This window comes from Dama dama, chromosome 11, assembly GCF_033118175.1.
Source record: "Dama dama isolate Ldn47 chromosome 11, ASM3311817v1, whole genome shotgun sequence".
NCBI classification, from domain to species: domain Eukaryota; kingdom Metazoa; phylum Chordata; class Mammalia; order Artiodactyla; family Cervidae; genus Dama; species Dama dama.
In genome coordinates, this window is record NC_083691.1 from 75,125,117 (window position 1) to 75,142,225 (window position 17,109).

General features: G+C 49.0%; 1 protein-coding gene across 1 annotated transcript in view; it reads right to left on the reverse strand.

The window, feature by feature from the left end:
• Positions 1-17,109, reverse strand: part of EPAS1 (endothelial PAS domain protein 1) — a 92,114-nt gene that overhangs the window by 28,910 nt on the left and 46,095 nt on the right. The window contains exons 2-4 of the mRNA XM_061155484.1: positions 11,683-11,873; positions 2,517-2,668; positions 2,018-2,102 (exon numbers count right to left, since the gene is read on the reverse strand). Coding sequence (XP_061011467.1) covers positions 2,018-2,102; positions 2,517-2,668; positions 11,683-11,873 — 428 coding nt within the window. The remainder of the gene's footprint in view (positions 1-2,017; positions 2,103-2,516; positions 2,669-11,682; positions 11,874-17,109) is intronic.

Below are 17,109 nucleotides of genomic sequence, written 5' to 3' on the forward strand. Positions count from 1 at the left end.
AGCTTTCCACAAGCAGCCTCACAGCCTTATCTGCCTCTGGGTGATCACACTAACCCTTTGCTTATAGATCACGAGTCCACTCAGGTCGGCACCTTCAAAGCCTTTGATGAGTCACTGATTTTGATCTCAAGTCCTCAACACAGGGACCGAGAGACCTAACGTTCAACTCAGATCAACAGAGCAGAGTCATGCTGAGTCACAGCACTGGAGAGTGAAAGGTCCTAGACTTTGCCTGGTCCAACACTGTCACTTTGAAGAGAAAGATTCCCAGGAACAGAGCAATGAAGGGGCTTGGTTCAAGTTGTATGATCAGACTAAGACTAGGGTCAGAGGTTAAACTGAGACCAAGAACCCAAGGGTTTCCAGAGTAGAGAAGAAATAAGGGACGTTGGGGTTTTCTCAGGCTTCCAGTGCCTGTTTTAGAAAGGGATTCAGAAGATCTGGTAGCCTTTTTCTCACAGAACTAAACAAGACTTTCTCAACATAGAGAAGACAGTGAACAGCCCCAAGAGCTCCCCAGCTTGTGCCTGACCAGAGCCAGGTGGCCTTCAGGAGGGAGAGCAGAGGGGCTGGGGGAGGAGGGGGTGGTGGGGTCGGGGAGGTAGTGGGAATCCTGCACTCTGCAGGCTCAGTTGGTAACACGGGTAGAAGTAGGCGAATGAAATGTGTGCTTTTTCAGCATGTGTGATAATAAGAGCAAAACCTTGTAGGCTTGATATTACTGCCTTGTCTCTGCCGTTCAGGCTGGATAAGTACATGCTCCATGTCAGTGACAGGTGAGAGCTGTAAAAAGGGATGTTAGACTCGGTACAGTCTGTCCAGGGCAGAGACTGACTCTCAGGTTCAGAAGGGACCTCGAAAGTCATTGAGTTCCCTTCTTAAAGCTTCTGTCCACTTGACAATATGTCCATTAGAGCTTTTGCGCGGCTGTCCCCAGTTACAAGAGATGAAGCAGCCAGCTCTGACTGTCCCTGAAAAATGCTTTCTGTGTGTTTGGGCCCTTCCATCCCCTGGCACCTGCTGGAGCCCCCGCAGGTAAGAGTGTGGTGCGCAAGACCTTTTAAACTTTCTCCATCAAAACCACCTGTTCCATTTTTTATTACCGGGGGACCAGACTCCTTCCTTGGCCCCGATGGTAGCTAGTCTCTAAAGGTGGCCCCAGTGAGCCACGTTTCACAGTATTTAGGGCCTTGTATAGCCCCCTCCCACAGTGAATGGGCCAGGTCTGTAACTCACTTTAACCAAAGCGTGGTTCTGTACCAGTTTCAGGACTAAGCCTTCAGAGGGCTTCTGGCAGCTTCTACTTTTGCACTTTCGGGGAGCTAGCTCCCCAAAAGGGAGCTAAGAATATAAGAATAAGAAGTTTGGCTACCCTGGAGAGACCATGTGGAGAGGAAGAGGCTCCGATACCTTTTGGAGTGACAGAGAGCTCCAGCCTCTAGTTACCGCCACAAGGTCCCAGAGTGTGGGTGAACCCTATGCTTATCCCATTGGGTTGAGCCCCCTACATCACATGGAGCATAAGAACCACCCATAGAACCCACTGAATCATGAGAGACGATAAAAGGACTGTTTAACCCACTATGTTTGGGCAGTCTGTTACACAACCATCACATGGACAGCTGCAACAGTTCCCATGAACATTTTGGCACAGACAAGCTGATTGGTTTGGATGGTGTCATTCGGAAAAGATGCTGGACACTCAGCATGAGTGATGAAACCTCCTGGAGATGGTGTCCTAACCCACAGGAGTGCCCTAGGAGTCTGATCTCAGGCACCACAAGAGCCAGCAAAAGATAATTCTGAGTACCAGGTACTCAGTCCTAGGTACTGAGTACTAGTCCTTCCAGGGCACTTGATCTCATCTCCAAAGTCCTGTTGGATTTTCTATGGGTGTCTGTTTTTTCTGGATCATGATGGCCATGATCTATCCGTCCTATGTTAGTACACAAAGGGGAGACAGGTTCCTTCCCCATGTAGTATTAAGAAGGAAAGAAACACACCCAAGAATACCTACCATTTTTGAGACTCAAGTTCTCACGGATCTCCTCATGGTCACAGGGATGAGTGAAGTCAAAGATACTGTGTCCTGTTAACTCTACCTGTTTCAAAAAACAAGGTTGGGCTCATTATTCCTGACAGTGAAGAAGTCTCCGAGAGGAAGCTGGGCCCCCTTTCAGGTTTGGAGAGAGGGAGGAGGCTGAGTCAGATCTTCTCATATTCCACTCGGCAGATCCACAGACACACAGGTGTGATAGAGGTCATGACAGACATGACTGACAAGGGTGGGTCTGTAATCCAGTTGGCAGAGCTGTCTGCCAGGATGGCCGCTGGCAATGCTAGCCCAATGCCAGGGGCTCTAAGTTATTTCTAAGGTTTGAGGCTTGAGATCAGAGAGGAGGAGGGTGGGTGCATGCAGGAAAAGGTCAGGAGGGAGGTGATCAGAATCTTCCACTAATTTCTACCCCCAAATGGAAACATTTTCCCTTTCTGAAGGAGCCCGAGGAGGGTGTCACCTGTGTGAGTCCCATGAACTTGCTGATGTTCTCCGACAGAAAGATCATGTCACCATCTTGGGTCACCACGGCAATGAAACCCTCCAAGGCTTTCAGGTACAAGTTGTCCATCTGCTGGTCAGCGTCGGCTTCAGATTCATTTTCAGAGCAAACTGGAAAGACAGGGGGTGGGATTGAAAAGTTTGCATCAATGTGGGGTTAAAGCAGATGTGACTGGTGTGGATGGGTGTCTTCCAGGGATGGCTCAAAGGCATCAGATGGATTTTTCTGGAAACACACACCGCCAACCACCTAAGTGTCCGCCACTTGCCCAAGGAGCAGGCATCTGATGAGCACCCCTGCACGGAGGACCCCCTGCTGGGGGCTTCACGGGCAGAACAGCTGTGGCACTGTACTTGTGGTATTGGCAGCAGTGGGGTCACCGACGTCAAGGCAGTTACAGGAGTAGTCAGGACTGTCATTTTCCCTAATGGGTGTTGAGCAATGACAACATATCAGCCTATCACTGAGAATGCTATGTAATCTTCAAAACACCTGTGGGGTAGGCCCTACTTTTTTGTCTTATCTTACAGATGAGGCCCAGAGAGATTAAGTCATTTGCCCAAGGCTATAAAGGTTGTGGCTCAGGCAGCTGAATCCAGAAGCCACACTCCTAACCATTCATTGGCTCTGGAGTCAAATAACCACTGACTTTATTCCTCCTATTAGGTTATGGTGCTAACTGACATAACAAAGAGTAAGTGAAAACCTCTTTGAATATCAGTTTCCTCGTCAGCTAAATGGAGATAATAATTCCCATCTCTTGTAAGGATTAGGTAAGTATGGAGAATGCCTAAAACATACCAACTAGCATAAATTCTCTCCCTCTCTGGCTCCTTCTACAACACTGTCACTGTCTTCAAATTGCTCAGAACCAGAATGGGGGCTGGGTGGTACAGCAAGCCACAAATCTAAGTAAAAAATTCAGGGTGACAGAGGTGGGCGCCCAAGAGGAATACAGACAGAGCGGAAGGGTTCCCAGGAAGAGGGGGTCGCTTTGAGGTGGTCACAGACAACTGTTCAAAGAAAGGCATTTGAAGAGACTCATGAAAAGCAAGGATCTCACTCTGTTAAACGAAAGTAGGGCTTTCTGGGCCTACTGGCTTGGGCAGACACTGGAAAACATGGAGGAGGCAGAGCCTGGAAGGAGCTGTCCAAAGATGAGAACAGGCCCACCCGGCGGAAGAAGGAGGGTCTGTGCCCAGGCTCATCGACTAGACTTGTGAGTCTAATGGCCTGGAGGAGCGGCATCTCAGACCATTGCTTTGGGGAGATTCATCCAGCAATGGCACGCAAGATGATTTGGAGAGAGTGAGGATCAGAGGTGTGAAGCCACAGGAGGAGGCTGCTGTGTTAGTGGCAGGCTGTGGAGGTGGTTGCTAGGGGCAACCGAGAAAGGCATCCTCTCCCCAACCACTCTGGGGGGCCCTGGCCTATCAAGTAGACCTCTGCTGTCTCCAAAATGTAGCCTCAGCTCTGGCCCCAGCGAATAAAGCTCTCAGGCCTCAGACCCTTGGTTGTTATCGCTCAGACCACAGACTTTAGTTCAGCCCTGCTTCTCCTAGCTCATTATTTAACTCCAAACATACATTTACTTATAAAAACTTGTATTCATCCACTACAAACATCAAGTCAAGTATGCTTACCCTAATTTACAGAATGAGAGGATCATAGAATAATTTGTCACTTATGAAAGTTAATATTCACTTAACTAAAAAACAAGTCATTCTAACTGAGTCTATTGGAGGGAATGTAAAATGCAATTGAATTTATGGGCCACTTGGCAAGAGACATGTGGATGCTGTGCAATAAGGTTCAAGGGACTTCCTGCAAGGGCACTGGATTTATTTGATTCTCTTTTCCCTTAAGCCCCTAAATTTAAGCTCTGGGCCATACACTGTTATTCCTCCAGAAGAACAAGTCCAAATTAGGAGATGTTCCTACCAAGGGGCTTCAGTGGTACCCCTGGGGACCAGCCACCTTGAGGACACAGCATCATTGAATGTGCCAGGGTCACTGATGCTGTCCAGGGACAGGCCACCCTTCAGAGCCAAGAGCTGGGCCATACAGAGTGTATCCTAGTGACTTCCCTGTGTTTTGATAAAATGGTAGAACAAAATGAGGGAAATTCTTTCCTCTTCATACCCTGATTCAGGCAGCTAGCCTATGGGATGGGAGACTGGGAATGGCCTTTTTACCACACACATGCCCACACCTGATCCCTGCTTAGGGTCCCTGCCAACCAACTGGTTAGCCGAACTGATGATAATGAACCAGAGTTCTAGGTGTGGGGGGTGCCGCGGCCAATATTCACACTCCTGGTTAACACCTAAATTTAAACAGGGGCTTCAGAAGAGACCACGACTTGACCTAGTGCTTTCAAAGTGGAGCAAGCACCAGGACCACTAGAGGACTTGCTAAAACAAGGATTTCTGAGACCAGAGCAAAGTAAAAATGTGGGATCTCTCACTGAAACATCAAAGCATGCCCAGGGCCCTTCTAATGGTGGAAGTCCCCAGGGGACCGCAGAGTCACACAGAGTCGTAGAGCCAGCCCCGGATGGGCCCTGTGAGCAGTGTTCCTGACTCAGTAGGTCTCAGGTTGGGGGCAGGGCTTCCCGGGCAGCTCAGTGGTGAAGAATCCACCTGCCAATGCAGGAGACACAGCTTCAGTTCCTGAGTTGGGAAGATCCCCTGAAGGAGGAAATGGCAACCTATTCTAGTATTCTTGCCTGGGAAATCCCATGGACAGAGGAGTCCAGCGGGCTACAGTCAAGGGGGTCACAGAGTCAGACACGATTGAGTGAGCATGCACTCATGCAGGTTGGGGGCTGAGAATCTGCTTTTCTAACAAATTCTCATATGATGTGAATGCTGGTGACCACAGGTGGAGACCATCACTGCCTTAACTTCAAGTTCTACAAGCCACTCTAATGCTGGGAAATGGAGAAGGCAATGGCACTCCACTCCAGTACTCTTGCCTGGAAAATCCCATGGACAGAGGAGCCTGGTAGGCTGCAGTCCATGGGGTCGCTAGGAGTTGGACATCACTGAGCGACTTCACTTTCACTTTTCACTTTCATGCATTGGAGAAGTAAATGGCAACCCACTCCAGTGTTCTTGCCTGGAGAATCTGAGGGACGGAGCCTGGTGGGCTGCCGTCTATGGGGTTGCACAGAGTCGGACATGACTGAAGTGACTTAGAAGCAATGCTGGGAAAATCAACATGTTTTGGCAAGTGGTGACCTATTTGGGGGACATAAGAAGAGATTTTCAGCACTGTTAAAAATCACACCAGACAGGTGAGCGCCTTCTCCAGACAGCAGAGGCCAGTCCTGTGATTCCTGGCCTAGTGAAAAGATTTTTCTTCTCTTCAATTTCTTTGATCTCAGTGGCAACCCTGACTTCAAAATCTGGAGTCATCCCAAGACAACCTGATTTGGGTTAGCCAGGCCCAGAGGAAATAGTTCTGCTTAAAGTTTCCTGTTTTCAACAGTTCCAGCACAGCCAAACTGGTTTCCATCCGTGCCCAGTACACTTGCTTCCAGGAGGTGGTGAAATTGGCTACAACAGCTGGCCAGCTGGACTCCGGGAGGGAGGGAGAGGGGCACACAGAGCCCACGAGTGGAAACAGAGCATCTTGGGACTGAAGTCACAATGGCTGGGGGACCAGGAAGCCAGCAGGCCAGCCCCATGGGGACCTGGAAACAACAGGGCCTCTTTCCTCCGTGGAACCATTTGCTCCCGCAGCACCTGCCTGTCCTCCTGGGGACTTCAGACGGAACCTGGCCAGCTTGCTGTCAGCTTGGAGCTGAGGGTAGAGGCTGGGGGCCAGAGGCAGCGCTTTACTCCAGGGGCTGGGGCTCCAGGCACATCACCTGGCTGAAGACGGTTCTGCCTTCCCCTTTTCCTCTCTCATGGGAGCATCAGGTCTCCTGAGGGGATCACTAAACTCTGACTCAGTGCTAGGCACACAGACAATTCACTCGCCTACAATGTAGCTATCACACTCCTGCCACATGTCTGCCCCATGCTGGGCATGAAGCCAGGCCACCTGTCAACAAGTGTCACTTACTGGGTGCTCAGCCCTGTCCTCGGGAAAGTCAGGTGTAAGAGCATCCTTTCCCCAGAGGAATCTACAGACTAGTGGGGAAAAGACAGATAAGCCGCCGTAAAGTTGCACAACAATCCAGAAGAAATCCTCAGTGCCCAATGAAGAGGAGCACACAGTAGGTGCTTGATAAACCCTCAGCAGACTCTTTAAATAGCCCTGGGCTCCGGGTCTCAGTTACTTGCTTCCCAGGACCCTTCAGGGTCTGACCCCCAAGAAGAGGAGCGGGTCATGCAGATCAGAGGCACTCTGCAGAGACTCAATACGCTGCACCCGAGAGCACAACAAGATTCTTTCAAGCTAAAAATAGCCCCGGTAAACAGGCTTTGATGACTCCCCACAGCCAGGATATGCGCGGGCTGAGGTTTCGGAGCACTTTTTCCGGAGCACCGTGCATTTCCTTCAGGCAGCACCGCCTGGGTGGGGTTGGACCCGGGGCGGGGGTGGTGGGGGCAGCAGGAGCTGGGCATCTGGGGTGAGCAGGCAGCGGTGGGGCAGACGCTCCTGACTGGGCCCCTGGGGCCAGGCCGTCACAGGTGCTGCTGCGCAGGGTGCCAGGGTTATTCTCCCTCTGTTCCTACTCTGAGAAGTTCCGAGTGTTCTGACTAGTCTCCAAACCACTCTGATGTGATCCTCCCGGGGCATATGTGCTTGGCGGGTAGTCACCCCGTAGTTATCATCGAAGGGGCTTCCCTTTTACACTGATTCTTTCCCTCGGGCTCTCCTGGGCCCAGAGACCCATGACTCCACTGGGCCCTGGATGTGCTGACTGCAAAAGCAGCCCAGTCAAGCCACGAGGAAACTATTTTTGAATGGCTTATCTGGCCATCAGCCCCACATTGAAAGGCCACCATCACCAGGTAGTAGGTTGAGGTTACCCTGCATCTTTGGCAGAGGGCACTGTGTTTTATCTGACCTGTGGGCCTCCCAAAGGGCCTTGAAAGTCCACCATTAGACATGCATTTCTTTGGCCTGTACGTGCCTTACTGTCCTGTCTTACCCCTCTGTATGACCCCTCATAAAACACGGCACAGGGCTGGGGCAGCAAACACCCGCCGACGGACCAGACTTACCAAATCTAAGCTAAGGGAACGACTGGAACAAAGTATCTCTAGAAGAGACTGTACACTAGGGGCTCTCAGCGATCAAGATCCTGGCACAAATCAACCTTTCAGCTCTTCTCCAACAGGACAGAAAGAGGCCTTGGTTTGGAGGGTGGGTGGGACAAGGGGGTGAGACAGAAAGAAAGTAGGGGTGAACGCCTGGGAAAAGAAGTCTGAAAGAGGGGCATAAGAAGGCACCAGAAACCATAGCTGCCCCCACAATTTTACCTTTGCGTCTTTTTCCTGCATGGAAAGGTCATGGCAAAAAGCTAAAATCACTTGTCTCACATTTTAATGCCTTCCCCGTGGTTGTCTAGAGATGAGGAAATCATCATCTCTTATTAACAGCGATGGCTTCACTAAGCAAATGCCAATGAATTAATCATAAGCCTGACATTTGTCTTAGAAATCTTGCTTCACATTGATCTCTAGCTCTTGTGTAAAATGAATTTGATTTTTCCCTCACGAGTGTGTGTGTGTGGGGGGAGCCAAACATCAATTTCATAGTGAAAAGCCAATTTTGCATATTTACTGCTGTTGAAGGCCCTTCAAATGCAGGAGTGACCCTCATTTGCGTACAGTTTGTGGGGCTCCTCTTGAAAGAGGATTTAAGACAATCAAGTGGCATTTCCACTGATGTTCCCGTCAGAATGTGTTCTGTTCTCAGCCCAGCGTGGAAGCTAATATCATAAAGCTATTGTTTCAGTTTGCTTCCTGTGATACAAATCTCAATCGGCCGCCGAGACTCCCAGCCTGAATTTCTCAGCGCTGAGGTTTCCTCTCCAACATTCCCACACAGAACAGCCTACTGTGAAAATCAAAGGGAAACGTGTTACTAAGTAAAGAAGAAACTTTTCTAAAGCAAAACCTGGTCTTTTTTAGCCTTTTGAACTCTGAGGTATGCAACCAGCTATTTCCTATCATAAAGGGAGCCAACATCGACGCTCACCTTTGTTAGAAATGCTTCAATCATGGATCTGTGGTTTATTTTGACTTAGTAAGGCTTGGCGACTCTGCATTTTGCTAGAAATTGCTAGAAGGTAGTAAGAGGACAGTAAGGGTTTACACTGGATTTTCATTTATATCATTCCCCCCCAAAAGCCTATACATATCAATCTATTTACTTGATCATAGCCAGTTTTATCTCTAGGCTGTAACTTATTGAGAACCTAATACATGGCAGCAAGAGGATAAGGGTTTTTATATCCAGCATCCTTGGACAGCACTGCAAGTGAGTACTGGCAGCCCCTTTGTGCAGCTGAGAAAATGAGCTGGAGGGTGGTAAGGAGGTTTTCACAAGGCTGCAGAGAAGAAAGGCGGCCTGACTGAGGTTCTAGGGCAGGTCCAACTGCCCACAAATCCTGTACATCTTTTCGTTGCACTGCATGTTTTAAACTAGCAAAATATGACTAAGATCGTCTCACATACAATTCCTAAAAACAACGTCAATAACTGGTCTAAAGAGTGTGCGGCAGCAATGTGGAAGAGGGGGCACAGAGAGCCATCCATCACCTCCTCCCCCGGCTGATGCATGTTTTATGAGAACTGCTCCTTCAAGGACACCCAGATCAGATGACCAAATGTGGACACTTTTTATCCATTTCTGTCATTTCTTTCCTTGGGACCGAGGGGATCATGCTGACATGCTGAGTGCTCTGGTGGGTCCCGGAAAAAGCCCAGCCAGAGGGCAGGCACTTTGTGTCCACAACTTGCAACAGGCCCTGGGCAGGGATATGTGAGGTCTTGCTGTGGCCACCCTGGTCCCATCTCCCCAGGTGTGTCTGGCCCACAGGGGGCTCTCGCCAGCACACACGCAGGCAGACATGCTCACAGCCTCTGATACGTGTCCTGTCCAAGTCAACCCTGAACACTGAGGAGGGGGTGGCTATGCACGGGAGAGCTTGGAAACCCAGGGCCGTGCACCAAGAGCAAGCGTAGAAATAGTCACTGAGTGTGTAAGGACCTCCTACGGACCCCACTGCTTAGGACCAGCCCCCCACGCCTCCGTTTAACTTTGCTTCCCCACCAAGGGAGACCCCCTTTCTCCCCAGTCACCAGGCCCCATCCACATCTTCAGGCGATGACGACCAAGTCTGCAGAATGCTTCTGCCCTCCTGGATTGAGGATTGGATTCAAGAGGACTTGAGCTCCAGGTGCTAAATGTGTGACTTTGCAGCAAAGTTAACTTTTCTGTGCCTCACTTCTAATCATCCGTGAAATGAGCAGAAACATCCTCCAAGCCCAAATTCAATCAGAGAGCTGTCTCAGGATTAATGTATTACTCCTTTTGGGGACCCCTGTTGGTGGAGGAACAGGGGTGATGGTGGTGAAAGGAAGTAGTGATGAACCCAAAGAAATCAGTGTCTAAAAGTGGAATTTCATTTAGTGTCTCAGAGTGGAACTTCAAGTACTGGAACAGGGAAGACGAGATGCTTCTGGGTGTGGGGAAGGGGTCTTTGTTTAGCCCTTGAGTCCTCCACTCCCTGTTCTGTGCAAATGGAAAGATGATTCCAATACGGCCAGACACTGCCCTCACCTGTCCTAGAGGACATGCTTCTTTAAAGGAAAGAGGTACATCCATGCCCTGTGATGGCATCTCCAGGCCTTTCTTACACTTCAGCCCATGGTTCCCTTTCTCTGTAGCATCTATGACACCACGCCTGCCATCGCCTTGCACTGTTTCTTTCAAAGTATTTTTAGAGGAAGTTTTCCCCCTGGGTTCTCTCCCTCCTGTCTGCTCTTTTCTGAGATGCTTTAGATTTTCAGGCCAGGGTTAGCCCTCCAACCCCTGGACCCACTGCGCTGTCATCCTATTTTCTGAAAGTCTTCCCCCCATATCCTTCCTGTGCTCCCGGGCCCAGAATAGCACATGGCGCTCCAGCCTCCCTGCCTCACACTGGATTCCCTCTGTTCTGGGTTTCCTTCCCAGAATAGCCGCTGCATAACAGGATGGCAGAGTCTACTCCGCTCCAAGGTACACGGCTCACTCGGGAAAACTGAAACCCAAGCATGAGAGAACTCCCCCTGCCGCCCCGCTCTGCTCACCACCTCGGACGCGGCCGCTGACAGAGCCACGGCCGGGTGGGGGTGGTGGGCGCGGAGGGGCGCGGCCCCCTGCCCAGTTTCCTTACACAACTGGCAGACTAGAAAGGGCTGACTCTCTATCTGTCAGATCTGATATTGGCAGAAGCCCCAGGCCTCCTCCTTCTGGTCAGGACTAACAGGAAATGGTATTCTGAAGAAGGTGAACTCTGAGCAGGGGGGAAAAAAGTTTTGTGACCTTGAGACTTGCAGAGATAGCAGGGAAGGTGAGAATTCGTGGGTTCTGAGGGGAGATGGTTATCTGTCCGGGGCTCCCCAGTGTGGCCGGGCCTGTGCTTCACAGACATTATCTCAGTTTATTCTTAAAGATACCCCGAGCAATAAGTATTCTAACCCCTTTTATGGATGAGGAACCGAAGGGCACAGACACTGAATAATCTGCCTGGCATCCTGGCTAGTAAGAGGGAAGGGTCATAGGGGCACGCCTCTGCCTTCTGGAGAAGCTGGCCGGCAGACACACACTAAGATGTTCCCTAAAGGATTCATCCAGCCTGGACTGGAAACTGGATCTGCCAGCCGCGGGCATGGTAACTGGGAGCCAGCACCAGCGGCTCTCACCCCCCCAGCCCTCCGTGTCCCCTCAGTGGCCCAGGGCTTCAGCCCATGACTGTAATCACCGCCAAGGCCACTACTGGAAAGAGGGTCAACAAAAGAGAACTAAGTGCTAATGATGGCATTGCTGTGAGTGGAAGGTGTGCAGAGTGGGGGTTCCTGGGGAGGAAAACCCTCCCTCTGTGCCTGTGGCTTTCCAACTCAGGCTCCTGTGTGTGAGAACATGGGGGAGGCGGGGAGCCCAGGGTTCGCGGCCTCACCGGAGGACAGGAGCTTGTGCGTGCGCAGGAAACTGATGGCCAGCCGCATGATGGAGGCCTTGTCCAGGTGTGAGCTCACGCTGTGCGGCAGGGGCAGCTCGTGCGCCAGCTCGTAGAAGACCTCTGTTTCCTTGCTCCGCCGGCACCTGGCTGCATCTCGGGACTTCTCCTTCCTCCTCTCTGAGCTGCTCCTGCGTTGAGAGACAGGGGTTAGTCTCCAGAACCTCAATGCCATTCCATCACACCCCCGGTCTTGGACACCCTCAGGACTCCCCCATCCAAGGCATGGCCAGACTCCCCCGCTGAGCTGATGTGGGCTCACATCGGTCACCTGAGCCACAGGGGGCAAAGAGCTCTGCCCGTGTGCATCTCGTGTCTTCTCAGCAGCCCTCCCATCCCGCACGCCATGGAGTCCACACCAGGGCTTCCAGTGGGTGAAGTCTGAGCAAAGACTTGCTGGTTAAGTCAGTCCACTGGCAATGCCTGGGGCTATTTGGGGACTAAGGTGAACGCCAAGGACAGACAGGGAAGTGTAAGGAAGCTGTGGCCAGTGGCTTAGATGGCTGTGTCAAAGCCTCTGGAGAACAAGATGAAGAACTGCTTCTGGGTAAAATGCTTGAACAACTAAGCCCAGTACTGGGCCTTAGATTCCATTTCATATCAGTGATTTCCATCACAAAAATGGAAAACGCCACTAGAGCCCAGGAGCCGTCAACCAGACGGACACCTATCAGTCTGATGTCCCAAAGCACACACCTGCCAAGGATTAAAAAGGACCAAGCACAGACACGATTCCTCTCTGATCTACCAGCATAGGCTTCCAGTCAGTCTCATCTCTCTTCTCCTTGCAGGAGAAAGGTCCACTCGCCAGCTCTGTACATTTGTATTATTTAAACTGATTAGCCTCAGTTTTCTCATCTGTAAAATGATAATACAGTACTTGCCCCACAGAGTTAATGTTGAGGACTAAATGTGATAACATATGGAAAATCTTTAATGCCAGGTCTATCTCAATGATAAAGCAGTGTTAGCTAATAGTAATAACAAAATTGTCCATGAAAAGATAAGCATGAGAGTAAAAATGTTACAAAAGAGTACAGCAGAATCCTATCTTCACGGAAATATATGTATTATACATAACATTTCTTATATAGGAAAAATCTAGAAATATAATAAAATACTAATGATTATTATTCTCACAGCTGCCCTGTATATGGTGCTTACTATATTCCAGGGATTATGTTAAGCACTACTGGACTGGCTTCTTTAATTCTCACAACTACCCTTGGAAGTAGTTATTATTATCCCTAATTTACAGATGAGGAAATGAGTCTATAGAGGTCAAGTATCATAGTCCCTCCTTTATTCACAGGATTCATTCCAGGATCCCCAGTGGATGCCTGAAACCACCAACAGTCCTGGAACCCTCCATGTACTGTTTTTCCCTAGACTAATGGGCAGGTAGCATATACGGCACAAATACACTGGACAAAGGAATGATTCATGTCCTGGGTGGGACAGCAGGAGATTTCATCATGCTACTCAGAATGGCATGAGACGGAAAACTTATGAATTGTTTATTTCTAGAATTTTCCATTCAATATTTTCATCCTGGGGTTGACTGTGCGGAACTGAAATCGCAGAAAGTGAAACCACGGATAAGGGGGGGACTGCCATAATTCACCTGCAGCCTCTAAGACAGCCTCTAGGTAGGGAAGTGGGACCCTACACCAGGCATCTAGGCTCGTACCCACCAACGATGTCCTGCCTCCCCATCTTCAAAAATGTTCACAGTGTCAGGTCAGTGAGGTAAGGGAGATGTTTTATTAAGTGCTTATCCATATTTTCTTATGTTTCTATAAAATACCTATATTGCTTGTTTAATAAACAAGTGTCCAATGACACTCATAGCTCTCACGGCCTCACCCAACCAGCTCCGGCTTGCTCTGTCTATCCTTTCTCCTGAGAGTTCTAAAACCAAAGGTTACTTCTCCTTTTGTTTGGCTTTGCACCCTGTTATCTGGACAGAAAAAAAAAATCAATATTTTGGGGGTTCCCCAAATGTTGACACACCATCTCTCAAACCCCTCAAGATTTGGGGACGCCATCTCTCAAACCCCTCAAGATTTGGGGCAGACTGTTTTGACTTTACAACATGCTTTACTTTAAAAAAAACAGAACATGCAGCTCCTTGGATGGATTAAGCATTGCAGATTCAGGATGCAAGAAGAAACTCCAGCAGCTCTCGAAGGTCTGGAAGAACCTTCTGAAAAATTGTGAAATGGGTGGGATTGTTTTTCTTGCCCTATCTATTTTCTGTTTCCTTTACCAAACCTGCTTCCTCCTCACCACCCTCCCTCCCCCACGCTGACTTTCAGCTGTTACACCTCTGGGCCTAGCACCCTGCCCACCCTCACACCCATCCCTCAGAGCCTGCCCATAGGATCATCCTGCTGTTGCTCCAGCCAGTAGTGGCAGTTTGTATACGAGTCCCTCCCATTTGCCTTTAAATCCTGACCTCTGACTGTGGAGCACAAGCAGCTGGTCAAGGTTTGTAGGCGTCCTGACCCAGGAAGGGAGGGTGGGAAAGAGACAGGATGCTGTGACTGTACCCACTGCACCTGTGTGTCATGACAGCAGGTAAAGGAGAGCCGGTATCTTTAGGACATTGATTCCACTCTCCAGCACCTATGTTCACGCTTTCTGAAAAAAGCATCATCAACACATGACCAACCATTAGGAGCCTCTAGAGAAAGCCTGGGCTTTCCTGGTGGCTCAGTGGTAAAGAATCCGCCTGCCAATGTAGGAGATGTGGGTTTGATCCCTGGGTTGGGACGATCCCCTGAAGAAGGAAATGGCAACCCACTCCAGCATTCTTGCCTGGAAAATCCCATGGACAGAGGAACCTGGTGGGCTACAGTCCAGGGGTAGCAAAAAGCACTGGACACTACTTAGCAACTAAACAACAACAGCAACAAGAGAAGGTCTCCTGAGTGAAACAGACACCAGCACAGGCTGTGACCTTCATGCCAAGATCTGCACACACAGTGCTTCCCTTTGCCATCACCCTTTCCTTGAAGTGGAAGAGCAGACAGCGAGGAAGAGCCAGGGAAAGAAAAGGTTGTCTGGAGTTGGCGCTCTGTCCGGCAATGGCCTTTGAGATTTGGCTCCTACTGTGTTCCCTTGGCTGCACAAATGTTTACTGACACTTTTGTGTTGGATGCTGCACTGAGAACCTTACATATAGTACCTCATTATAATCCTCTTAGTGGGACAGTTATGGGAGGCATTGTGAGCATGATTTACACATGTGGGAACTGAGACTCAGACATCACATTTAACTTCTCAAGGTCACAAGCTAGTGCCTGTATAAGCCCCTGGAGATGGTACAGTCAGTGAGCAGATACATAGAAGTCCTGAGACACGTAGGTGCTCCCTGTCTAATTCCATCTGCATGTGAGATGGGCAAGGCAGGCACTGCTGTTGTCCCCATTTCACAGATCTGGAAACTGAGGCCTGGTCAGGTTAAGTTACTAACCTAGAACAGTTCAGCTAATTAGCAGCAGGGCTAGGACTAGAACCCATCTCTTCCCAGTCCAAAACATACTCTTTCTACTGCTTAATGGTAGGAGATAGTGGCTTTAGCAAAAATAAACAGCAAAGTCTTAACACTGAGAAAAAGAAAGGTTGAGAATCTCACTCAGACTCTTGGTTTAAATGTCTGAGCTCTACTTCAGGTACCCTGTTTTTACAGTAGTGCTCTGGGACCAGCATGACTTTAATTGGATTATCTAGTTAACTTTGACACATCCCAGAGATATCTGTCTAATTTTGACTCTTGGAAGAACAGACAAACATGTGTAGCCCTGCCATCATTGAATCAGCAACACGAAGAATTACAGCTAAATGTGAAGGTAAGACCTGCCTTGACCCAACTGATGCACCCAGATGACCTCACTCCATCACCCACAGGTTGGGCCTCTCAAGCCAACAGACCAGGGGACGGGAAGTTAGGAGGACTGGTTTTAATACACTGGTTAATACACTGTATTAATACTGGTTTTAATACACTGGTAACCCATTTGTTTTGCTATCTGATGTTGAACAAGAAAATGCATTCTCAGTGCCCTGATGGCCTCATCTGTGAAATGGGAGCCTTCTCCTGTCTTCTTTGTCAGGATCCAGTGAGATGAGTATAGATGGGATGGGAGTACTAGAAGGCTCTCCACCATGGCTGATGTTAATGATCCCACTGCCAGGCTAATCTGAGCACTAGTCGAAGTCAGACTTTAGCCCTACAGCTGCTTGTCGCCAAGTCACCACTGTGTCAGGGCTTCATTTGTTGGTCAGGCTGATTTTGACCAGTTTGTTGGGTCATGTTGCTGGTCCTTCTTAGGTCAACGAGGCTTCATGTCCTAAAGTACATATGCCTTATTTTCTCTCCCTAGATGGGTCCTAGAATTCACTGCAAAGACCAGATTTTTTTTTTTTAATGATAATTCTAGACATGGCACATTACAATTCTCTGGTTTATTTATTTTTTAGTAAAAATATATTTTATCTAAGTTTTCCAGATCATCAGAAATGTATTTCTCACTCCGGTTTCTCTTTCTACAAAGTCCCTGCTCTTATCCTTCTTGGTGGCCTTCCTGTGACCATGGGGCGGTCCTGTACAATACGTGGTATATGGAATCTATAACTTGAACATGGCCCTGGTTAACTGTGTCCTCATGCAGACCCAGAAGTGTTTACTGAGCTCCCTTCTGGACCTTGTGGCTGAGATGCACATTCCTTGTTCTCAAGGAATATACAGTCTGATTGGGGTGTCAACTTGAAACATCCCCATTAACCAGACAAATAAATACAGACAAAAAGCACAATAGGTGGTTAAGATAAGAAACAAGCTGGTGGCAACAAGCAAGGTCAAGGCAGGCTACCCAGGGAGGCAGGATTCCAGCTGATCCTAGAAGTACAAATGGCAATACGCTCACAGTATTTGAGGGGTGTATAAAGCACTTTTTTTTTTTTTTTTACATGTTATCTCATGTGAGTCTCATAAAATCCCTGAGAAATAGAAATCCCCATCCCCATTTAATAGAGGAAGAAGTGGAGATGTAGACAGATGAAGTGACTTGCTAAAAGACATGGTCTCAAACCTAGTTCTGGGTTCAAGGTCAAAGTTTTTCCACTGGCAGCAAGGAAGCTTCTATTTGCTGTCTACTTTCAATACGGACCAGGCTGTGTTAGGTATTTTCCGACCAACTGGATGTCCATGTACACTACAGGAAGGAGGAGGGGGATGATGTGGAAAAGACACAGTGACATAAAGATTCTTTGGTGGGGTGGGAAGAGAGGCTGCCTTAGGTGAGCATCCCACTCACCTTGGAAAAAGACCTGGAACCTTAGGAGCAGGATTAAGAACCAATT